The sequence below is a fragment of the Dipodomys ordii genome, unplaced genomic scaffold (genome assembly GCF_000151885.1).
Source record: "Dipodomys ordii isolate 6190 unplaced genomic scaffold, Dord_2.0 Scaffold46, whole genome shotgun sequence".
NCBI classification, from domain to species: domain Eukaryota; kingdom Metazoa; phylum Chordata; class Mammalia; order Rodentia; family Heteromyidae; genus Dipodomys; species Dipodomys ordii.
The window spans coordinates 4659316-4685504 of record NW_012267262.1 but is presented as its reverse complement, the minus strand read 5'-3'; the positions used below and the strand labels follow the sequence as shown (position 1 = coordinate 4685504).

General features: G+C 36.7%; 1 protein-coding gene across 1 annotated transcript in view; it reads right to left on the bottom strand.

Annotated features, from left to right (window-relative positions):
- Nucleotides 1-20695, bottom strand: part of Luzp2 (leucine zipper protein 2) — a 354582-nt gene extending 333887 nt beyond the window's left edge. Inside the window, exon 1 of the mRNA XM_013019604.1 lies at nucleotides 20634-20695. Coding sequence (XP_012875058.1) covers nucleotides 20634-20695 — 62 coding nt within the window. The remainder of the gene's footprint in view (nucleotides 1-20633) is intronic.
- Between the last annotated feature and the right edge of the window lie 5494 nt (nucleotides 20696-26189).

The following is a 26189-nucleotide window of genomic DNA, read 5'->3' as shown; positions in this document are numbered from 1 at the left end:
AATTATTGATAAATAATCTAGATTTTTAGGATCAAAATACACTGAATATAAATTCTGATTTTACTATTAGTTAGCTAATTAGCTACAGCAAGCCTATGAATTCACCTAAGCCTAAGTAGTTTAGATTACCTATCATACTAATTAGGCAAAACAATATCTAAACTATAAATACTGTCAATTTTTTATCAAGTCTTATTTATTAAGAATTATCCAAGGACAAGTGCCAGTTGCTCATGGCCTGTAAACCTAACTACTCAGTATGCTGAGATCTGGAGGATATGGATTTAAGTTAGCCAGGTAGAAATAACTAGTCAGCCAGGTAGAAATAACAATACAGTAGTAGCTAAGCAAGCACAAAGTTCTGAATTCATACATAGTACTGGAGAGGAAGATGAAAGGAAAGAAGGAAGGAAGGAAGAAAAGAAGGAAGGAAGGAAGGAAAAGAGGGAGAGAAAGAAAGAAAGAGAAAGAAAAGAAATAAAAAGAAAGAAAGATTGATTCTGGAGCATGTCATTTTAAAAATCAAATGAAACAATATTATACAGAATGGAAAAATGTTCTAGATGTAAAGATGTACAGCTTTTATAGAATTAAAATCTTACATGCACATTTTTTAGATACAACATGAAAATAATCTTGGCTAATAACATAGCCATTTTTCATTACATTAGATTCACATTTATTGCTATAATTCATCTGGTAACATCCTGAAATGAATTAAGACAAAAATATGGGTTCTGTTTCAAATAAATACATTAATGATGTAAGTAATACCTGCATTGCCATTTTTTTGAAATTGTTTAGATGTCTGAGAAAAAGTATATATGAAATTGAATGAAGATTATATAGATCAATGATTCCTCACATTCAGCAATGATTTCTGAAGAAACTGACTTTTTTCCTACAAGATATCATACATGCATTTTTAATAGACCATTCAAAATCACATAAAGACTAACATGAAAGACTGGGATTCAAACCAGATATATCCAGCTCTGGCTTAAGTAAGCTTTCCTAGATAAAAGTTGCCTTTAGAAATTGTATTTTCCTGTGATGAATGGCCGCTTAACCTCCATAAGAAGCTGGAAGGAATATATAACTGGACAAAGAAGCTGAGTATGGCAGTAAGTCCCTGAAGGAAATGGCTTCACTCAGGTCCTGGGGAGCTTGCAGTTCTATCTTCAGGACAGAGGTAAACATACTCTGAATTCACCCTGAGGCAGGTGTCTGCTGTACCAGCCAGAGACAAGTCCTTGACTACTAGTGAATATTATTATTATTATTATTATTAATTATTATTATTACCATTCCTTGATGCCTTGGCACATTGCTATCCTCTTACAAGAGTTTATTTTTCCAAGAAAAAATTTGCACTGAACCCCTCTCTCTTCCTCTCCTTCCCTCTCCCTCTATCTCCTTTTCTCTCTCCCTTTCCCTCCCTCTTTCTCTTGTCAGTTGTAGGGCTGGAACTAAAGGCCTGGGCATTGTCCCTGAGCCATTTTGTGCTCAAAGCTAGTGCTCTACTACTTGCCACAGTGCCACTTCCAGTTTGGGGAGGGGGGTTAATTGGAGAGAAGAGTCTCATTGGGACTTTTCTGCCCACACTGGCTTCAGACCTGATCTTTAGGTCTCAGCCTCCTCAGTAGCTAGGATTACTTGAGTGAGCTAACAACTCCTGGCTCATCTCTTTCTTATTTTATGAAATCTTCATTTATTAAGCAATTAGGATCCCAAACAATTTACATTATTTCCAGGAATATTTTCTGGCCTATACCAAGTTCTTTGTAAATGTATTAATATTCTTCTTCTTGTAGCCAAATGTCATTCATTATTGGTCTTTGGTATCAGGAATATATTTACCTGTAATCCTAGCTACTCAGGAGGCTGAAATCTGAGGATCAAAGTTCAAAGCCATCCCCCACAGGAAAGTCCCTGAAACTCTTATCTCCAATTAACCACCAGAAAACCGGAAGTGGCGCTGTGGCTCAAGTGGTAGAACTCTAGCCTTGAGCTGAAGAGCTCCAAAACAGCGCCTAGGCAGGCAGAGTACAAGCCCCACAACAGCCAAAAGAGAGAGAGAGAGAGTATATTTGAAAATAGATCCTCACAGCAAGGCTAGTTTCCTCCCTTTTGAGCACTGTGTTTGAATCTATCACCTGTTGCAAGGGGAGGGAAAAGAAAAGAAAATGTTCTAGGTAGATGAAAAAGTTCTGCAGTGGAAGCTCTAGATGAGTTTCCCAGAATCCTTAACAAGCACTTACAAGCACTGAGAGCTCAAGACAGGAAACATGTTTTAACCACAGTAATTGCTCAACATAGCTTTGATCTTGCTAATAACAGTTCACAGACTTTCCTATTTGGAGATCCTGATAGGAGTCATAAGAAAATAGCTACTCTAGAGTTTAAGCCTCTTTCACTCAGTACTGGGTTGTAAGCATTTGCCTTTCCTTGAGCTTGAGGGCTCTCACAGAACTCTCCTCATCTTCCATGCTAGTTCCAAGTGTATTGCTTCCCTCATTGGCAGCAGAGAGAACTCTTTTCATTTTAATTTTTTCAGTGCTATGTTTGTGCTACATGCATGTAGGATTACACATTAAAATACAAAATTGTGTTAATAATTTCTCTTGGTTGTGGTGTGGTAGCTCACGTGTGTCACCCCAATTATTTAATGAGGTAGAAAGACGTGGTGGGCTATGGTTCAAGACTCTCCTAGACAAAATGTTAGTTAACAGATGCCTGCCCTCTCAGCAAATAAACCAAGAATAGTTGTGTCTGTAGACAGTCTCAGCTATGTGGTTAGCCATCCTAGCTATGCGGCAGAATTATTGTCTGGGGTAGGCTTTAGACAAAATGCAAGAGATTACATGAAATAAATCATTAAAATAATGGGGAGTTGGGGCTCAAATTAGTTGGAGATCTCACTCAAGATATAGAGTACTCACTAGTAAATATGAGGACTTGAGTCCAAACCCCAGTAATATAAAATTATAATTTTCTTTATACACTCAACAGATATTCAGTTGTTTCTGTGTGAAGCTGGCACCCAGGCATTCCTGAAAACATGAAATACATAATCAACACATTGTTCCTTAGGCCAGTTCATGATCTTAGTATAAGAGTTTCCTTAATACAACAGCACAACTTTGTCACACTATGTTACAGTCCTATAGGGTGACCCTCCTTTTCAGCTCCCTTTGGATGGTGATAGAGTATTCTCCCAGTGTCACTCAGCTCTAAATAAACATATTCTCTCTCTCTCTCTCTCTCTCTTTTTTTTTTTTGGCAGGTCGTGGGGTTTGAACTCTGGGCCTGGGCGCTGTCCCTGAGCTCTTCAGCTCAAGACTAGTGCTCTATCACTTCAGCCACAGTGCCACTTCTGGTTTTCTGGTGGTTTATTGGAGATAAGAGTCTCATAGAGACTTTCCTGTATGGGCTGGCTTTGATCTGCAATCCTCAGATCTCAACCTCCTAAGTAGCTAGGATTACAGGTGTGAGCCACCAGCACTCGGCTTCCATTTGCAATGGTTTCAATAGAGTTTGAATGTGTCCCCCAAAAGCTTCTTGTGTTGAAAGTTCTGTCCTCAGTTGGGCTGTGGGGAAGTAGTGTGGAACTGTGTGAAAGGAGGCTTAGTAAGAGATGTTTCCCTACAAAGAGATTAAGGAAATTCCTCTCCTATCTTTTGGTTAGTTCTGACAAGATACAAATATAATAATAATTGTTAAAGAGCAAGTTAAACTTTCCTCTTCATGCTAGCCTCCTGCTTGGAGATCTGAATTTTGCTCCCATTTCTGCCACAATGCTGTACACAGTTAGACCTCATCAGATCCTGAAGCAGATAGCTGCCCAACCATAAATGTTCAGTCTTGAAAACTGTAACTTAAGTAAATTGTTGTTGTTCTTTGCAAAGTCACTTACCTGCAGATGTTACACTGTAGTATTGAAGAACAGAGTAACACACAATTCTTTCTGATCTGCCATGCTGTCACTTTCACCATGGATAAGGATCCAGAGAAGCAGCCATTCTTTCTGCACCTGTCTTGTTTCTGGTGTGTGTGTGTGTGTGTGTGTGTGTGTGTGTGTGTGTGTGTGTGTGCTTTTTTGTCCTTCCTTTCCGTCCCTCTCTTTCCTGTTCCTTCTGCTAACTTCTCTTGGATGATAAAGGAAAACAGATGTAGTTACCCAGCATTTAGTGGAGGATTTTTCTGCCACAAATGCAGACCTGGCTTAATATCAATGATGTACCACTTATGTGAACTGATGGGTACCATGCTCACCATTCATCTTTAAAATGTCCCGTCTTCCATAGGTCTGCTCTTTCCCTGCTAGATAAGCTGATTGTCAGGGAGCCCTGACAACATTGCAGAACGCACCGTAGTTTCAGACATTCAAATACTAGATGAGCTTGCTTCTCACTTCCTCCTCTTAGCATTCTGTTAGACATTGCTGCTTTTCCTGGCCTATCACATTTTCATCTCTTCTTTGGGATTAACACTGTTTACATATCGCCTCTGAAAGGTCACAAAGAAACAAAAGCTGATGTTTTCCTGAAAAGACCAATTCACCTATTTTTGAAAAAGCAATTCACTTATTTCTTTCCAAAATTTAGCATTTCTGTGGTACAAATAAAAGTCATAGACTGATTTTTCCATGGTACAACCTAGGCTTTAGAATCAGAATGAAGGGCTCAAATCCTGTCCCTTTCACTTACTGTAGGGTATGAGGGCACAAAAGAGACACAAGCAAAATCATCAGGATCCTGCTTGTAAATATCCTAAGCATATGTAAAATAACAGTATTTCTTCTTTAATTGTATTAAAATAGTTAAAATATGAATATAATTTAGATTGTTTTATTAAATACATACTTCTCAAAATCTGAATGTGCTCTAAGATATAGGTGTTGACCCAGAAAAAAACCTTATTCTTTATTTTCTTACGTGCTACATTACTTATAAAAATATGATGGACCTGCTATACCAGTGATTACTAATAGAATAACCATGACTGTATATTGTCTTTTCCATAGAGATTTCTTCTAGGTGAAAAATGACACCCTTCATGAGTTTTTATGCAGGGAAAAGCCACTTAATGTTCAGTTTTCATGATATCAGAAATCACAATTTTAGTATTTTTTATCTTTGAAGGAAGTTTGTATATGAATTATCTGGTTTCCACATTCCTCAGTAACCAGGTAGGCAAATCTACTCTGTTGAATTTTACTGTGTTTACAGCACTGATTTTATAGGACTACAATGTTTCAAATTTCTACTATATTAGAAAGAAATGAATTTAGGATGAAATTTAGGATGATGCAATATTATTATATTTATATTTATACCAATATACTCATTAAGCATAAGTATACATTTATATGCATGTATACACACATATGTACTTAAGTACAATACAATACATATATAGACATGTGTTTTATATATATATATATATATATATATATATATAAAGTCTATCTATTATCTATCTCTCCATCTATATACATGTAGGCACAGAGAGACCTTGTTTTATGATGGGGTTCTGTCCTGATAAAAATCATTCTAAGCTGAAAATACTGTAAACTGAAAGATAACTTAATCTAACATCCCACTAGAAATCCAGCTTAGCCTAGTGTACCTTTAGTGTACTTTATAATGGTCAATGTTCTATAGTTGAAAAAATCATCTTATACAACACCTAATTATAAGAATGTATACTCAATATGACCATATAAGATGTTAAGTGAAATGAACCCCAAGATATGGACACAAGCAGTTTCTCTTTATTGTTGTTGTTTTTAACATACTATGTGATTTTCTTTTGTTTCTATGGCATGTTCTTCCCCCTATGATATACCCCCTGTTGTCACTGTATTTGATTTTGGTGCTCTGCATCTTATATATATATATATTTGTCTAATTTGGGGAGGGGAAGGGGAATAGCAAAATGTTGAAACAAGGACACAGAAGGACCCATTGTAGCAATGATACTCATAAGCCACCATTTTGGAAATGAACTGTACAACTTCGGAGGAGGGGGAAGACTGGGGGGTGTATGATAGGGAAGGGATAATAAGAGAAAAACAAATGAGGGGATAACAATGCTCGGCAAGAAATATACTCATGATCTTACTCATGTAACTGTAACCTTCTATACAACATCATCTTCACAATAAAATAAATAAGTGTTTTGGAACCTCATGCACTCTATACAGTATTAAAAGTGAAAAAATAGATGATCATATAGCTAATCATCACTTAATTATATTGATATAAGTTAAAGACTGTGTCTACTTCGTAACAGTACCTTTGACACCATTATAGTGGTGGAATGTCCTAAGTGTCCCCATCATCTCAAGAGCCATCTGCATGTCACTTAAGGGACCATCTGGATGGATATATCTGGATGGATATACGTATTTGGTAGCTTGATGACTTGTTTACCTACTTGAATACCATGGGGAAGCCACCAGCCTACTACATGCTTTGAGAGGGAAATGCATTTACATGTTGATTAAACCATTGTAATTTGAGGTTTGTTAAAATATACTAAGAAAAAAAAACTGAATCTAAGCCAATTAACATTGCAAGGTTTTCAAGCAGATGTTGCTAACATTAGCTTATGAAATTTATTAAAAAAGGTGGCAAAAGAGCCACAGTTCATGAAACTTGTCAAGTATTGCACGGCACCTTATACTAGAAGCTTGTGATTCACGTTTCAAATATGAAAACTGAAATCACTAGTTTATTTCCAGATTGCTCTTAACACCACATTCTGCTCTTTGCTTCTTCTTTTAGTTGTGGAAGTCAGTCATGAGGCCAACTCTGATCTTTCTGCTCCAACTCTCTTGGTACCATAGAAAATATATCCCAATAAATTATACATACATGCACAAATGTGCATGTAGCTGCCTCCATGTGTGCCTCCTTGTCAGGATTTTTGACTTTCACAACTGGACTGCCATAAAGGTATATCTCAGAGCCTTAGGTATGGACAACAGAAATGGCATCACTAACAGTCTCCTTATTCATAAGTGAGGCTATTACTAATCATCACAGATGTTGTGAATATGTACGAACATATATAGGAGCTTAAGTGGAAACCTTATAAAACACCAGTGATTGCCTCAGTCACAATGAGATGTGCAACACTAATTCAAAGCTATCTTTCACAGTCCTTTTAATATGATGTCAACTGAGCAAAGTAGTATTTGAAAAAGTGGGTACAGTATTAAATTTTCATGCCTAATTTCTTTCAGAGAGGAAGGTAGAAATACTCTAGCAATAATTAGAATTAAGCTGAAAGCACAGAGTGCTGCCTAACCAAGACTGTTATAAAGAATAAGATTTCAGAAAACTAGATTGCTACATGTAATAGGTATTATCTTTAACATATGATAATTATCCTTATGTATATATATATATATATAGTATGTATTTCATGCATATGCATGCATACATCTATACCTATATGTGTGGAGATACAAACTTATACAAATGTATACTTTCCAGGCAATAACGTCAATGTGAAATCAAGCTTCTTTTAGGTCAGTTTTAAGAGTGATGTTTCAGTTTGTAACTAGGTTAAATCTAGCCAGTGACATGACTCTTTTTTTTGGGGTCTGGTCGTGGGGCCTGAACTCTGGGCCTGGGCACTGTCCCTCAGCTTTTCAGCTCAAGGCTAGTGCTCTACAATCTGAGCCACAGCGCCACTTCTGGCTTTTTTCTTTTTGCTTATGTGGTGCTGAGGAATCGAACCCAGGGCCTCATGAATTGCAAGGCAAGCGCTCTACCACTGAGCCACCTTCCCAGCCCAACATGACTCTTTTTGATAGTGACATCTTCTGACTAACAACAGAAGGTCAGCTCCAGTTAGATAAATTTCCTAAGGGAAATCTGGCTTCTATGGTTACTATTTATTTATTATTAAGTTTTAAGATTCTCAAAACATATGGATTAAAGTGGTGAGTTGCTTTTCACATCTGTAAAACAAAATTTGATACTACTAACATAAGAGGTAGCCCAAGGGCTAAGATGCAAACAGATCTATAAGCTACCTGCACAACACCCTAATTCAGTTTACACACTCCTGAGAGTGTATGACACAGACAAGTCTCCTCCCTCTAGCTCTGTTTTGCCCTAGCTATTTCCTGAAATCTTGACGCCACAAATTTTAGTGCTAACATTTACTGTGTCAGGATTCCAACCTTGAGGCTCATGCCTATTAAATCATGGGTTCAAATTCCAGTTCCATCCTCTATGAATTCTGTGACCTTAAATTTATTAACTTCTCTAATTCTTAACATCTTCATTTATAAAGTAAGGAGCTGTATTAGATACTGAAAAGCATTAAACCAAGTAACCCCAGAAAAATTCATACTACAACCATAACGCAGAGAAAGAATAAACATAATAGGCTTTAGCTACAGCCATAAATTATTTTTGAAATTAAAATTTGATTCTCAGCCACTGAAATAGGTTTGCACAATCACAAAGGCAGAAGGTACTGAGCTGCAGTTTGAACAAAGGTCAGCCTGATTTCTGCACAATGTTCCTAAGTCTCTTGTCTAATATTAGGAAGACATCTGGAACTAGACAGTAAAGTACTGTTCAATGGAATTTTTTGTGAAACACCCCCCACATGAAGATAATTGCCCACATGAAGACAATATATTATTATTTTTTCAGAATAAAAGAAGATCAATATTTTGTTCAAGCTTTAAGGAAAACTTAAATTTAAGAGGCACTTTCTGTTATCTGATGTCTGTGAAGATGTCTAAAAGAAAGCTACAATTTGTTTTCCTTACATCCATATCTATAGATAGTTTTAGCTACTTATTTACTTGAAAAACAATATGCATACAAAACCAAAACCCAAGGTAAGGCAACACAAATTTAAATCAGTGCAATGCATTGCTTTGCACACTAGGAGATGCTGTAGTACGTTAAAAGTATGGGTGCCAGTCCCATAGAGGGTAGAATTTATGTTGGCAGCAGTATGGAATGACTTTGGACAAGTAATCTCAGCCCTGTGGAGTCTAGTTTCTACATCTAAGAGTGATGGCCATATCAGCAACAACCTCCCAAGTTTATTATTGAAGATTAACCCGGTTGAAGTCAGCTATTACATAATTGCTACTATTTATTATCAATTTATTAATTTATTTCTTGATTATTTTATCCTCCGTGAGATATATGACTGGTATAGCAGAGTGGAAGAGCCATAGAGAAATATGAAAACCAGAGTTGCCTTACCAAGTAAGTTTAGAAAAATCTTCTGTAAAATAAGTAGTTCCTACACCATGGAAAAACCAACTGGCACTAAGTGAGAAGTCAAAACTTTTATTTAGTACACCTACTTTGTCTACAAATTCTGATTTTTCTACTTCCAGTAGAAATAAAGTCTCATTTATATAGCACCCTTTCCACATATTGGCTTTTTTATTTCCTCTTATTAAATTGGAGTGACAAAAGCTAGGGATGAGGTAGAGTCAAGATTCCATTCTTTTCAGTGTATCTAAACGATTTCACCTCCCAGTCATGCATTCTCTAAGCAGAATATTCTCTTGATGAATTCATGTAAAATAATGTGAAATTATTTAATTTATTTGAATTTTTCCCCTGAAATTACTGAACTTATTTGAATATTTCCCCTGTCCTTTGCAAAAAAAAATCCTTGATACAGAAAACAAATTTTCACATAACTTGATTGAAAAAACACACTGTGGTACAATATCAGAAACTTGCCTATTAACTGCATCTTCAAAATAGATGAGAATTTGGCCGAAACATCACCAAATTCTTTCTACTTGACTTCAGAAAATATTCATCTACTGAGTCAATGCCAAGGAGGACAGCTTGTTTCAAATGCTGTAGTTCTCAAATTCTGAGTCAGTAGTTTTCATATATCTATAGAAAGCATCATATTCCACATTAAGAGAAAAATATAATTGGTTTTACCTCAGAGAAACTAACCATACTAGTGTAGACTAGTGCAGGAACAAGAATCTATTTTTAATACTTTTTGCTTGTGAAAATACTGTACAGAAGGGTTACAGTTACAAGAGCAAGGTAATGAGTACATTTTTTATCAAGCATTGTTGCCTCCTCCTTTGTTTTTCCCCTACCATTCCTTCCCTCCCACCTCCACAACTATACTCCCCCCGTTCCCTCCCTCCAACCTCCTCTCTCCCACCCCTAAATTGTAAAGTTCATTTTTCCACAGTGTCTTGTACATCTCATTGTTAAAATGTATCAACCTGTAACCCTATTAAAACATTTTGTTTTTTTTCCCTTTCCCTTCCCAAATTATACCGACATCAAATACAGTGAAAACAGGGGTTATACCATGGGAGAGGAACATATAAAGCAACAAAAAGATTACATGGTACCTTATAACTATGTTAGAAACAATAGAAAGAAAGAAAAATCCCCTTATGTCCCTATCTTGGGGTTCGTTTCGCTTAACTTTATCTTATCTGGTCATATGTACATAGCTTTTGACCAGCACAACTATGTTTATTGCAGCATTATTTACCATAGCTAAGATATGGAACCAACCCTGATGCCCTTCAGTAGATGAATGGATCAAGATAATGTGATATATATATATATATATGTATATATATATATATATATATGGAATTCTATGCTACATCAGAAAAAATGACACCACCCCATTTGTTAGGAAATGGAAAGATTTGGAGAAAAAATATATTAAGTGAAGTAAGCCAAGCCTAAAGAAACATAGGTCCCATGGTTTCCCTTATTTGTAATTACTAGTATATGTCTGGGGCAAGTAGAAAAGAATTTATCTTTTAAGAAGTACTCAGGATATTCTCATTCTGATATGATGAGGAATTTTGAGAAACATCTATCTTAGGACATTTCAATTTTTTAGAGGAAGCATAAATTTGCATAGAAAAAAAAGGATTTATAATACTAGCTCCAGTTTGGTAGGCCATCAAATAAAAGGCTGGATTTTTATGGCTGATTTAATTGTATTTTAATGTTGTAGATCTTGTTCCATGAAACCATGTAGATTTTGTGAACATGGTTTGGTTTCAGCATTCTTGTGTGTAACTGTGTTTCTGAGTGGTTTTGCACAGAGACCTAATTCTATAAGTGGCACTCAATTTTCATTCACAAAGCCACTCTTAGAAAGTTAGCCTTAAATTGAATTTTGATCACTTTCTTCATTTCTTTTTTTGTCTTTATTTTATGGTGGCAAAGCAAGGAGTTTAGTAAAGAAGAAACTTCAATCATTAAGGAAGACACTGGGCCCCAGCTAGAGTGCTCTAGATTGCTGATCACTTTCTAGCTGGGGAGAATAAATTAGCCATTTAATATATTTTAAACTAAGGTCTCCCTGGTGATAAAAACAGGTCTTAAAATAGTGTGTTCTTAAGATACTAGGATTAAGTGACAGAATGCTATTATCATATTTACAGAAATGTCTTTATTCCATAAAAATGTCCACTGAATCTGAAAGATATATGCAGAAAACGCTGGAAGGATTTGATATATTCCAATGTCTTCCTAGAGTGTTAAAAAAAATGGGAAATGCCCTCCCCATTTTTTCTGTGAGTTTTCTTGTTGAATGAGCTCACATTTCTCCCTGTGGTATCTGAAAAGAAATTCTAAATGCTCTCAACAACACAGAGCTTCTTCAACCTTGTCTGTTTTTTGCCAAAATGTCACTTTAATTTTTCATGCATTTTCTTATGTCATTCCTACCCTCTCTCCTGCCTAATCTTAAAGACTTAGTTAACTGCAAAGATAGGTAAAGAATGAAGGCAAGCCTGAGGGAAAAAGAGTTTTTTTTGTTGTTTTTTGGAAGAAAGGATACTGCTACCAACATCTCTTTCTATGCACAGTATTCAAATATCTCCATGGGGCAAGGCTCCTCATTTACCTCTGCCATTCCACTCCTCTCCTGAACCACTTAGTAGAATTCAAGCCCATGTTGGAACTACTCAGTAGGAAAAATTCAGGCGTTCAGTGACTTAGAATGCTTAAGCCATTCTATTTTAAGATGTAACCTTTTATTTTGACATTTGTGAGTAAACAATGTACCTCTATAGAAGCCCTAATGAGACACTATGAAAATAAACTTTTGATAACTATCTTTAATTTTAGAACATTTTCCCAATAAAATTTGGAGTTTCAGACCCACAATGGACCAAGTAACATTATTTTCTTTTTCTTCCTTTGAGGATATTACAAACATTTAAATTGGTGTTCCAAAGTAGTATAGGGTTGGATGGTAGAAAACTGACTTCCAGTTAGGTTCATATAATGGAAGGGAAAATTCTGGTTCCACTTTTTTGTTCCTAATTAATAAGGAAAGGTAAACACGATCTCAAATTATCATATCCAACAAATTTGACTTGTTGAACCATGTTAGTGTGAGATGAGAGACATTAAAGATAGCGGTGAAATGCAAGTACACTTCAGTAGGTAAGATGTGTCTGATAATTTTGCTCAAATAACAGGGCAGTATATTGAGTTGTGATTATCTGAGCTTGACTTGCTTTATATTGCTCTATCCTATTAACCCTCTTGCCAAACTTAGGAGAGAAAGCCTGTTATCATAAATGTGACAATAATATTAAGGTCATGTAATCCTACATTTTAGCTTGGTTTTATAATTTTAGATTTTAACCACATGTAAAAGGGTAAATATCTCAAGTAACCTCCATTCTCCTCCTCCATCCTCCAGACTATTAACCTGCAACTCCAAATCAGAGTCTGAAAGGCAGGAAATGAGAAATTGTCATAATCTTCTTAAGAGAAGGAAGCCACGGGAAGTTATGCCCTCAGCAGAGGATATAAAATGAATTTGCATTAACCCTTACTAATTACTATCTTGGTTCATCTGCAGTGACTACATGAAAGGGCACCAAGTCACTGCATACTTTCAGCTCCTTTGTCTTTAAATAAGAGGGAAAAAAGGCAAAGAACAAGGAGATGATGGAGTAAATGTCCGTAACCTTTACTCGCTTATTATCAACAAGGTTAGAATTTGCAATATCACATTTTCTTCTTCGGTACTCTCTAAAATGCTTCCTGCCATACTGGTTAGGACTTAATGTCATCAGAGAAAGTTTTCAATACTCTTTTCTGCTACACAGAATAATAAAATGAATTAAGCCATAATTCTATAATTTTAAAATATACCAGTCTACATTATGGGTTTTTTTGGTAGTATTGGACTTTGAACTCAGAGCTTTGTGCTTGCTCAAAAGCAATTCTAACACTTGTAACATTCCACCAAACATCCAATTTCTCTTTTTTCTTTTTTGGTGGTGGGGCTTGAACTCTGGGCCTGGGTGCTGTCCCTGAGCTCTTCAGCTCAAGGCTAGCACTCTGCCTCTTGAACTACAGTGCCACTTCCAGTTTTCTGGTGGTTAATTGGAGATAAGAGTCTATGGACGTTCCTGTCTGGGCTGGCTTTGAACTGTGATCCTCAGATCTCAGCCTCCTGAGTAACTAGGATTATAGGTATGAGCCACCAGTGCCCGGGACAATTTCTTTTTTATTTTTAATAATTTAAATTACATATTTCTTAGTGTTATCCAATACATTTTCACTAGATTTTAATCTATGTAAAGTAATAGCAAAACTATCTCAGCTAGTTATTGAGGGACCACATGATATAGTTTTGTGTGACCTATTACAATATCAACATCACTTAAAGGCATTTTCTCCAGTCATTATCACTTTTCCAGTTTCTAGATAAGAACTTTAAGTCAACATGATTAGAAAAAATAAAAAATAAAAAAACACATCTACAAAGGCAAAAATGTTAGGACATATGAAGGTAGGGTGAGATAAAATACCACTGAACTCCAAAATGATATAGAAACATAAACAATGAATATGTTATGATGAAAGTATAGAAAAATGTGAACCAAACAAAATTAATGTCATCTTACGTTATTGCTGGATGTGAGTATGTTGCAGATCTCAGTTTGCCAAGATAGTCACCATCTTCCTATGGCAACACCACTCCGTTTCACACTGATTTCACACAAGAGGAGTATGTGACCAAGTGTAGAGGAGTTACATACAGGTGAAATGGTTGTAATGATTATGTCTCAGAACCAAAGATGTCAGTTTACAGGAGATCTGAGATCAAAAGGAACTTGTTTAGGAGTGTGTGTTGAGAAATAAATTGTGTTCCCTTTTGATATAAGGGGAAGATCCTTCATTTGGATATTAACGATGATCTAGAATAAATTTTTAGATCAGCCACTCTTCAACCAAAACATGGTGAGAAATGGCCAGCCTCTTTATTGTTGTATTCCCCTTTATCGATAGCCTGCTGTTCTATCATGATCACATGTGAACAGAGATTTTGTTTTAAAACAAGTTTATGCTTTATAGCTAGAATGGGTCTGGATATGTTATAGGCACAATGGAAGAAAGGTCATAGAAAAGCATGGTATCAAAGATGAAGAGCTCTGGGTTTTAGTTTTGCTTTTCCTCTGTGGCCCTAGATAAGTCTCAAGTATTCCAGGACATCAATTATCTCACTTCTAACCATGTTTTACAGCAGGTTTTCCAATAGTGGACCCTTTAAAGTACACTTGAAGGAATTATAGCACACAAAAGCCAATTTGTAAATAAGTCAGACATAATTGCACAGCAATCACCGCCTATGGTCTAATGGCATCTCCCAGTGTTTACTAAGGCATGCTCAGAGATCACTGATTGCTTGATTGACCTTCAGATTGTGAATAAGCAGAATACTGTCATTTTAATACTCTGTCCTCTTATATTCATGAGCAAAGTTCCTACAAATTTAGTGAGCATGTTCTTTTTCTCTGACGAACGTTCAACAGGGTCGGTATGTTTTACTTCCTTTGAATGACCATCCCTATACTGTTCAGAGGGTCACTAATCCCAATTCGCACACTCAGAAGCCTATGGTGAACAAAAGATACATTTCTTCATGTAATAGTCTCCTTTTCAAGGCATAGCTGAAGAGGTCATGACAATGTGCAAACTAATTGAAACTAGATCACTTCTAAAGCTATTTGAAAACTGTCTTAGCATGAGTTCCCTTTCATAGAACAATTTGTAAGGAATAGGGTTTAACATTTTCTATATGAATGCATCTCATTCTTTTCCATGTTAGAAAAAAATCTCAATATATTTTCTTCCTTTAATTTTTCTAAAGGTTTGTACCTTTAGAGATTGCTAATGGATCATGAAACCAGTGAGCACATAGAACAAACTTCAAAGAAATATTTAAATCTATTCTACTTATATAGCTAGAAAACATCTTATTTTTATTTATTCACTGATACCTGTGTTCATAGCTTTGATTAGATATTATGAGTTATACAGGGTAAATGCAATTACATTTTAAAGAGGAACAGAAGTAACTAAATATATACTTTTGTGCTAAATCAGAGTTTATGAGATTAAACTAAATGACTCTAATTTTCATGCTGTTCATCAAACCATCTAGACACTATAGGACTAAACACTATTAAGTAGCTGAGCTACTAAAGAATCCTCACTGAAACTCCTGCTTCTTCTCTTTTTTTGAGATAAGTGTTTCTTGTGTCATTCAGTTGAATTACATTCAAGATTTTCTTTATTCTTCTTTGTCAAAATCAATTAAAGAAGAAATGGTAATAGCAGGGTGGTAATAGCTGAATAGGTTAACACCCTGCTGAGTGCTTACTGTTTTCTGAAGAGAATATAGCTAAATACTTCACATAAATTAACTCATTCATTCACCATAACATCTATTGCAGGTAGCTTTTCTGAGCAGTACTAGTTCCTACTTGAGGAACCTAGGGAAAGTTTCTTAGTATTGGAATTGATGGCAACATTTATTTGGTTCATTGACTTGGAAAGTAGATGTTACCTCTGATGCTTTTATAGGCATTATTTATTCTCTCTAGATTCAGAGTTGGAGCTTTGTATAAAACTATTGTAGCTATTCAACTTTGTCTTTTACATTTATTTGTGTGCTGGTTCTGGGGCCATGTAATTACAAGTTTTCTATTTTATTGTCTTGATGTCTCACACAACAGCTGACAGACACTCATTATGTAGACTGAAACCATCACAGATAAATCCAAAATGTGTGTGTGTGTGTGTGTGTGTGTGTGTTCAAATAGCTTCTACCTGTAAATTTTCCAGAGAAGGAAACAATTTGCAACACTGTTCAATCAGATTTAATCATTTAGCCCTATCTCAATGGTGATTTTAGCAAATAACCACCAAATCATTAAAAAATAGGTACTTATGCACAACGTTACAAAACTCAGATGGAGATAGATAGATAGATAGATAGATAGATAGATAGATAGATAGATAGATAGATAGATAGATAGATAGATAGATAGATAATTTCACAATCTTCATTGGTTTCAATGATTTTGGCTCTCTGGTTGGGAGCTTTCAATTACAGGGAATTTGGTTTCAGACAATTGCACAATTGGTATATATTGTCTTAGATGTCCTTATTATTGACCTTAGGAAAGTTTAATCCACAAAGCTAATACTCATACAAGTAATTTTACAGGCTGGTTTTGGAAATAGCCACATATGTCCAGAATTGCAGATTTAGAAGTCAATAAAATTTCTTTATCATATTTTCTTGTGAAAGGTATTTATCTTAGTCATGCACACAGAATGGTAGATTTCTTATCATAAATAAAGTAATATAATAGATGGTGTTAGACTAAAGAATCCATATTTCAGACTAGTTGGTATGTGTTGAGCTTAGAAGAAAACTTTCATATCACTGGAAGTATTTCAGTAAACTTGAAGTCAGACTGGTTTTCCATCAAGTTCTTTCAACTCTCTTTAGTTGGCCAGATTTCCTTTAGAATATGTTGTGTGTGAACTGACCTGTTTGCTTTCTTGTCGTTTTCTTTATCCTACACATCAGTATGATTCAGAGGTTAGAAAAGGGCACACAACAAATAACCTGAGGCATCATTAATTCATAATATCATCTAAAAATAAATCCTAAAGTAAACATGTGTTATGACTGCTGATCAGAGGACCCAAGAGAGACCTCGTAGGTGTAGCCTATTGGGAGGATTACAACCTACCATCTGCTCAAAGTGCTTGCTTGACAGATAACTACCAGAAATCAGTAGACCTCTCCTCCCCTGATATGTCTTTCTCCCTATTAAGTCATTTAAAATTTAGCAATCCAAAGATATCAGGAGTTTAACCATAACACAAAAGAACAGAGGTTCAGCCGACTAAAGCACAAGCCTTCTCCAGCACTCCATGAATCTCTTTTCACCAAGAACCTCTAAAGAGTCTTTCACCCTACCATTCCTTTTAAAACCTACACTATTCTCTGAATAGAATTACTGGCTGGCTTGGAATAGCAATTTAATACTTCTACAGAATAAGGCTATTTAAAAAAGTACAGTTATTCTGTTCTGAAGCTATTCAATCAACATATATATTTGCTTTCTTTTACAATATTTATTTGTGCACAGGTTAAATGGGTCTTTGTATTAGCTACATTATTCAAACCATTAACTTCATTTTTTGAATGTATATGTACTCTCTAAACAAGAGGGAAAATATGCTAAGAAATTAAACAGTTCTTTTTGACACTATGGGGCTTACCAGAAAATAGTGGAAAATGCTTAGTTGATGTTGAATGTGAACATTTATCTTTCAGGAAAAATCAAATGACTCTGATGGTGGGAGACAATGATATATTTACTCTGACAAATTTATGGAATTGTATGTGTGTGTACATGTGTGTGTGTGTATGTGTGTGTATGCTTCTGACTCAAAAGTTGCTGCAGAATGCTCAATAGGAAATGTACTCATTACCTTGCTCCTCATGTAAGTGTAACTCCTCTGTACAGCATTTTTACAATAAAAAACATACAAAAAAAGTTGCTGCAGAAAAAGTGAGGAGGAAGAGGAGCATAGTTAGTAAATTACAACTTGAAGACAGGATTATTTTAGCAATGTCATCACTGTAGAAAGAATATAAATAGAGTGACCACTTATCTCCTTATAAATGACTAGCTTTCTCAGCATTTATATCAGTGATCTTGTGTCTAATACAGAGAAACTTTAGGGCTATTTGGAAACAAATGTCAAAGTATTTAAGAGCTATATTTACAGAAAGAAATAATGGAAAAAATATGCTTTTGCATCAAGGGTCTACTTTACAAGCTCTACTTTCCCCATCTTTTAGAAAAAGTTGTCAGAAAGAGAAAGAAAGAAAAGAGAAAGAGAAATAAAAAAAGTGCCATCATCCAAAAGCTATGGGGAAAGCAAGCAATTATCACCCTCTATGAATGGCCTCAATGCTGCCTTACACATGTGAAGTGTTATGTGTCCATATAAGGGACCACTGACTAGGAAACAGAGTTAACAGAAGTCTTTGGCTAGAAAAATGCCCTGTCACAGGTGGCCATGGCTGAGCTACACAGTTTTTGTCAGCAGGACTTAGAGGCTCAACCTTACTAAGGCAACTGTTCTCACAGAGCTGTTCACATTGGGTTCTAACCTGCACATTCAACATATGCATGTAGGAACTGTGAAAGAGTGCCAAGAAAATGGCCTTTGGTTAGAGTTCTTTAAAGCATATTCTCTTCTTATAAAGTGATATCTTGATAGAACCACATTTAGTTTTCAAGTTTGTTCTTAGTGCTGATTACCTCATCTCTCACAACCTAATCTGGATATCCAGTAGAATAAATTTGTACAGAATAAAATCCTAATAATGTGTCCTTAATTATAAAATTTTCATTTTTTAAGCCCAGCATGTTCTTTCTCTACAATATTAAGACCTATCTCAGTTTTCATCTACAATTAATTTACAGAAGTTTTATATCTCTATAAACCTGGAGATGAATGTTTCAATTTTCATAATAATTGTGTTCATATTTTTATTAAAGACATTTATCTCATAGAAATTAACATTCTCATGAAAGAGAGAGCTGACAGCCCATTACCCCCATGTTACATAATTAATATTGAAACTTTGGAAGATGGAGACTATAGAGCTTCTTAGCCCTTAAATTATTGCATCTTTGAAAGGCAAGTGTTCTTTCAGAACTCTGGAGAATTTCACTCTTAAAACTGACTGTTGCCTGGATTTCCATTGCTCAAATATTTACTAGTTTAGCCATAGATTGACAGACTTCTACATATGTATACAAACTTAAGAGATTTTCTTTTTGTGTCAGACTATATATATAATTATTAAAGAAGAACATACTATTGCTGGTGGCAATCACTAGAATACTGAGATGTGTAGTTTTTCCTTAGTCTGCTTAGAGCTAACCATGAAGATTAAAACAAGCTCTGTATTTGGAGTGAGTTAGGATAACACTGAAATGCAGAATGGTTCTCTTCAATACCATGTGCATTTTATGAACTGGAGTAAGGAACATCCCTTAGATGAAGTAAAACTCAAAATTTGATTTATTCTGAGGTATTTTTCTGAGCTTTGTATGCCAGCAAAAGAACTAAAATTCAAAAATTATTGGGTTAGATAAAATAGTCTCTGTACAAAAAGGAAAGTTATATTGCACAGGCCTGAAAGAAGTATAGACTGGAAAATAGAACCAATAATTTTATTCTCTAGATTTTCAACAGATAACGTGCTATTTCAGAACTTGTTACAATTCTCTGGCCCTCCTTTCCTTTTTACCCAAATGCACAATCAGATAGTGTTTCTATTCATGCAGATTTGAAAGAATCCTCACCCTGTGTGGCTTATTTTACTTCACAGTAGCCAAGGCAAAGAGGCTGCTGCCAGTATAATACTGGGGGCATGCAGGAAGGAAAAAAAAATTCATCCAGGGCAATGAAACAGGCCACCCTTGTGCTGTTCTAATGGAAGAAAAGAAAAAAAAAGCCAACCCAACACCAACTTTGGACTCCATCAACAGTAGAGAGTCACAAAACTACTCTCAGTCACTGCATTTTAAATCTCCACTAAAAATAGCGTCTCTGTGCTAAGGCTTAAAGTCTCATCTCTAGCCAAAGATGAAATACAGTACTTAATTGTTCTGGACTAGGGTCTCCACATCAGCTCTCCAAGAATGTCTTCAAACTTTTATTCACACCCCCTCTCATTCTTTAATTAGACTTGTTTACAAGAAAACAACTGTCATGAAGCCTACCCCAACATGTCAAAACAGACTAATTCAGGAGGACAGGAACTTTTGTACAACATTTAGTGTCTTCCATTCTTCCCTGCGGTCTCTGCTTACGGGAGCATGAAACATCAGACCCCTTGAGGCAGCTCCCCAACTATGAAAACGAAGCGCCTAATGACCGTGCCTGGTGACCATGCTCCATCTCCCCACTTCCTCTTTCTTTATTTTATTCTATTACTGCGTGTTTTCTGATCAAGGCTAGTACGGCAGAAGATTTTTTTAATGACATTTTTCCCTCTGTTGGGAAGCTTTTGGGGCTCCCTCCTTGTTGCCGTACTGAGACTTTCTCCAAAGGGGCTGGGATAGCTGCTAGAGCCCAGACATTCATGCAGCTAACGCCTTACTTGGGCTGAGCGGGAGATGCAAAGCGCTCTGCCTTGGGTTCTCCTCAGTGACCCGCAGTAGGACACACGTCGCATTGGCTGCGCCCCTGCGCTCAGGTCACTCGCGCTCCTGGACTCACCTGGTGCTGAGGACAAGCGCTGGCAGGAGAGGCAGCAAGTAGTGAGCTGGGCTGAATTTCATGTTGTCTCCTGCCGGGGTCCTCCTTCCCTCGCTGCTTGGCTTCCTTGCTTCTTTAGGGTCCCGTTGCTCCTCGGTGCCCGGTTCTGTCACCAGCAAGGGACGAGTGTCCTCCACAGCGGCCCGCCGCCGACGGACCCGCGGAGACCTACAAAGGTTCGGAGGCTTCAGGAAGGCAGGAACTAAGTAGGAGCGGGGAGTCTCTTGGAGAGTGATGTCACCGGCGAGGCGAGCCCTGCCCCGGGATTGTTCAGCGCTGGCTCTCGGGCGCAGAGGGCGCCTTGTCACCCGCGCTGGAGGCGGTGCGCAGAGGGAGGGGTGGCCAAAGGTCGCCCCGTGCGCGCGCGCTGGTCACCGCGTGGCGCTCCGGGTCACTCTGCTTAGCCCCAAGCCGGAACCGATCCTTACATTCAGCTCTTACCCAAGGATGGGGGGAAGGGGGGCGGGGGCCAGAAGGCATCTCATTCACCGATATCCAACGGGTTTGCTTGGCAAGGAGTAAGACATCAGACCCCGAGCATCTTCGGCAGGTGTCTCTCGCTGGAGGAAGCCGTGCTTGGAGGAACGTCTCTCAGGAGAACGTGTTTAAAATATGGTTCTAATTAAAATTTTTCAATGACTTGCGTGCTGCGGATGGGGAGCAGGGCAGCACTCCAGCAGCGTCTCGGAATTGGACCCTGAACGCACAATGCAACTACAAGCTCTGTAACCGATAAATGCGGGCCACAAAGGGAGAGAGACAGAGAGAGGGAGAGAGAGGTCTGGGACGATGAAGAAGTCTAATGGGTCCTGGGTTTTAGAGATTTGCAGGTCTTCTTCTCATACCAAACGATCTGGTTTCCTACTCGCTGTTGGCATTGAGGCATGGGGGCTCAAGTTCACTCACCTGAAGGAGTTATTTTCCTTGTAATGACACTCGTCAGAAACTATGGGGGGGGGGACTCCCAACATGTTAACAGGAATTAACTCAGAACGGTGGTATTAGAAAGCAGTGTGTGTCTCGGAGTTTTCTGTATTTTTCCAAATATTTTGTAACAGGCACCAGACAGTAAGCTAAGCTTAGAACACTCAGTTTGAGAGATGAAAGAGCAGAACTCTAAATACAAAATACCAAAAAATAAGGACCACTTTATCCAAACAGATATTCAAGGGCTAGGATTTTTTTGTTTTTGCAACTTGTGTGTTTCTGTGTGGTGCGCATGCACACGCACGTTCTAATATAATTTCCGTGATAATTATATATTATCTATCGATTCTTCACACCTTACTCATATATTCCCTCACCGCAAAATAGAAACAATATTATCATCATCCTAGATGTGAGGGTTGACAAAATTGAAATGAGTGTGTCTCAACCAATAACTAGCATTGCTAAGTTCTAAGAAAGCCAACGTTGCCTTGAATACCACACCTGGATCACGCACTTGTCCAAGACTGACATAAAGTTGGTTCTCTGTAAAGGGAAAGATGCACCAAAAACCCAGAGGGGAAAAAAGCCAACCAACTGTTCAGAAATTCCTACTCAGAAAGACCAGTTCATATTTCATATTTCCCCGAGGAGCAAGCCAGATCAAGTTTACATACAATGTCTCCTTTAATCTCATTTTGAAGTTATTACCGGTAGGAAATGAATGCACTTGTTATCAACTTTGATTTTAAGGAGGATGAAAATGCACAGAATTAATCTAATTACACTTTTATTTTTGTTCTTAATGAGGTTACAATTAAAAACATTCTTAAAAAAGATCTGCTTTAAAATCCCAGTGCATTAAAATCAATGGGTAATAACGTCTGCAGTGAGTGAGTGTCAGCCCTTTAGGCAATACCAGAATCCACACCAGATATAACTAGGCATATACAAATCAACTCACTTGTAGATGGCTTGTCATTTACAAAGAAAAATGCCACCCTCCCAGCCCAGAACTGATTTTCCAAGGAAAAATCAGTACTTTGGTTTGTAACTGCCAGAGTTTTCTCACATCCAATTTCCTATTAACTTCCAAAGGTGACAATTTGAGCTGCATATCCAATGACGAAATACAACTGCTTGGTCATAGAAGCAAAATAAAATACAATAATGTGTATATGTATGAGGCAAAGTTCATTTACAGAACACATTTCTGTTTCCATAACAGCTTTACTTTTATTATTTTTATTCCATGAGCATTAAAACCTATCATGGCAATTATGCTACTATTTTTTCCTCTTTTGCAGTCACTTTGTCAAAATCATTCCATTCAGATTCCACCTGAATTACTGTCAAATACATGCTTTCTTAGGAAAAAATAGTTTTATATTTTTGTAAGAAAAAGATGGCTTCCAGCTTAAATATAATGACTTCTTAATAGCCATACAACATAAAACAATAATCAATGATAGTTTAGAGTGTCAACTAAAAAAGAGAAGTATTAGTGTGAATTTTCTCAACTGTATCTCAGAGTTTTGTTGAGCCCCTACTTTTCACACCTAAAAGGTACCTTTGTATTGGATGCCTAGAGTGAACCAGAAGGATTGCTGGGCTTGGTAAATTTGCCTCAAGCAAAGCATAAGAAAACAGGATGTGAGAGTGCCAGAGAAGCATCTCTTTAAAGGTGACCTTAAGTGAGACTGGAGACCCCTGCAGATTTAGAGGTTTGAAGTGTTATTCTATATTCAGATACAGATGTGCCTCTTGGCGGAACCCTTTTCTTCTTGCAAACTGAAGGATTATGTCTCTATGACTCATGGCAATAGTGGGGCTTTCTTAGGACTTAGCAAAACTACTGATAGGTTGAGAAAAATCCAGTTCAACTTGGTCAATTCTTACTTTTCCTCACCTGTATAGTAATGATAAGACTGAGATCAATTCTGCTTGGATTTTTTTTTGAGGAAAGTATAGAGAAGTGTTAGATAATATATAATTATTTATCCTTGAGCAGAGACATCAAATTTGATTGTCTAGCTTCAGAGGGCTGCCATATGATTAGTAAAGAGGCAGTAGAGCAAACAGCACATGCACTTCGCAGAGGCCGTTTGTCTTATGCTGTGTCTCAATATTAAACTCATCAAATGTTTTCATTCACCACACACAGGGCTGAGAAAGAATAAGAGGAAAATACAAGCAGCTGCAAAAATGTTCATAAATGTCCAAGCTGAAAGGAACAAAAGCTACTTTTACTGAATGGCTTCAGTGAGATGCAATTGAACTATCAAAATATCATAATTTTAAAGTACAAGTAAGCCAGGCCCAAAGAAATATAGGTCCTATGGTTTCCCTTATTTGCAATAACAAGTATATGTCTAAGACAAGCAGAAAAAGTCAAAAATTATGTACATATGACCAGATAAGATGATGTTAAGAGAAATGAACCCCAAGATAGGGACAGGGTGTTTTTTTTCTTGCTTGCTTGCTATTGTTCCTAACATATTTATAATGTATGATTTTTTTGGTTTTATTGTATGTTCCTCCCCCATGGTATAACCCCTGTTTTCACTGTATTTGATGTTGGTGCCCTGCATCTTCTATATGCAGTTCTCTAGTTTGGGGAGGAGAAAGGAAAAAACAAAATGCTTAAATAGGGATACAAGTTAACCCATTGTAACAATGAGATGTACAAGATACTATGTTGAAAAATGAACTTTACAACTTCAATGGGAGCCGGGGAGGGCGGGGGAGGGGGAAGTGTAGTTCTGGATGTGGGAGGGAAGGGATAGTAGGGGAAAAACAAAGGAGGAGGCAACAATGCTTGATAGGACATGTACTCATTACCTTGCTCATGTAACTGTAACCCCTCTGTACAGTATTTTTACAATAAAAAGCATATTAAAAATAAAGAGTATACTCATAAGTATAAAATATACTCATTTTAAAATATACTCATAAAGGTAACAATTTACCACTGTTATATAATTCTGGAAGACTTTTATCCAGGCTTAAATCCTTTAGGATTCAATTACCACTCCTCTTTCCATTTTTCCTTTAGTTATTTCTGTTTTTTTCTTCTGTCACTTTGCTGATGTCTTTGCCTTACCTAACACAAGAAATGTTTATGTCTAAAATGCTCTTAAAGTTCTAGCTCTTAAAGATAAATCTAGCCTGACATGGTGATCACATGCCTGTAATCCAAGCTATTTAGGAAATAGAACTGAAACATTTCAAGTTGTAGGTATGCCTTGAAAAGCAGAGTAAGAGTTGGTTTCAAAATAGAAACTATCTAGGGTTGTGTCTCAGTTATAAAGCACTTAATAGCATTAATGAAGCTGTGAAGTCATCCTTACAGTCTACTTAGTCATTTTTATATGTTTGTGAGTTCAGAGATTCAGTTTCATTATGTTATTCAGGTATCAACTTGTCCAATTGTCATATTGTCATTTCCAACATACTGTTTTGTCCAACTTACTTACTCTGGTATTTATTCTCTTTTCAACAGAGTTTTTCCTTTTTTTTCCATTCTTATTTCTGAAAGTAATTTCCATTTCCATTTACTAAAACTCTGATGGTTCCTAGAGATTTTACTTCTTAAATTGAACTCATCATTTTTCTCTCTCCCCAAACCCCTCAGTTGGGTCCCAGGGCTTCAACTCAGGGCCTGGGTGCTGTTTTCTGAGCTTGTGTTCTCAAGGCTAGTGCTCTACACTTGAATCACAGCTCTGTTTCTGACTTTTTTCCTAATTAATTGCAGACAAGAGTCTCACATACTTTCTAGCCCAGGCCGGTTTTAAAATCTTGATCCTCAGCCTCCCGAGTAAGTAGGATTACAGGCCTGTACATTTTCTGTTTTTGTTATTGCTGTTTGGTTGCTCTTTTCTATCTACAATACTGTTTGAAACTAAAAACTTATGTTCTTCTTCACCAACATGTTAACATAATTCCTCTGCATACCTCCAAGTCAAATTCATCCACACCAGATCATTCTGTCTCTCCTCTGTCTGGTCCTCCTCCTTTTCTTATATCACCCTCAGTCTAATCCTAAGTATTGTCCCTCCCTGTTCAATCCCATGTATTCTGCTAGCCACCACAGCTCTCATAATACGTACATAATACATAAATTCAGCATCTCTTGATTTTCAAGTGTGTTTCTAATTTCAAGTGGATTTTCCTAAAGTCTATTTCTTTGGCATGATGTTCCTGAGATGCAAATATCTTTATGGACATAAAGTACCTTGCAAATGCTCTCAGACATCCAAAGTGTATTATGTTCTCCGTTATTCTTTGTATCTGTTTTGATGATTGGCCATCTTGAAGTTTTATCTGACTCATCTTATTTGAATAACTACTTAAATCATGTAAGTCTCATGAATTCCATCATATCTTTCTTGTAGTTCATTTGCTGCTAGGAAAGATATCTTTCTCTTTATCTCATGTATCATACTGCACTTAATATTTTTCTGTGCCTTACCTCACTGTGAATAGGTAAAGAATAGGAGAAAGAGGACATTTTTCATTTTTAAAGAAAATGGTAAGAAATGGTAAGAAAGGTGATAACACAACATAAAATTACTAATCATGTAAGTCCTT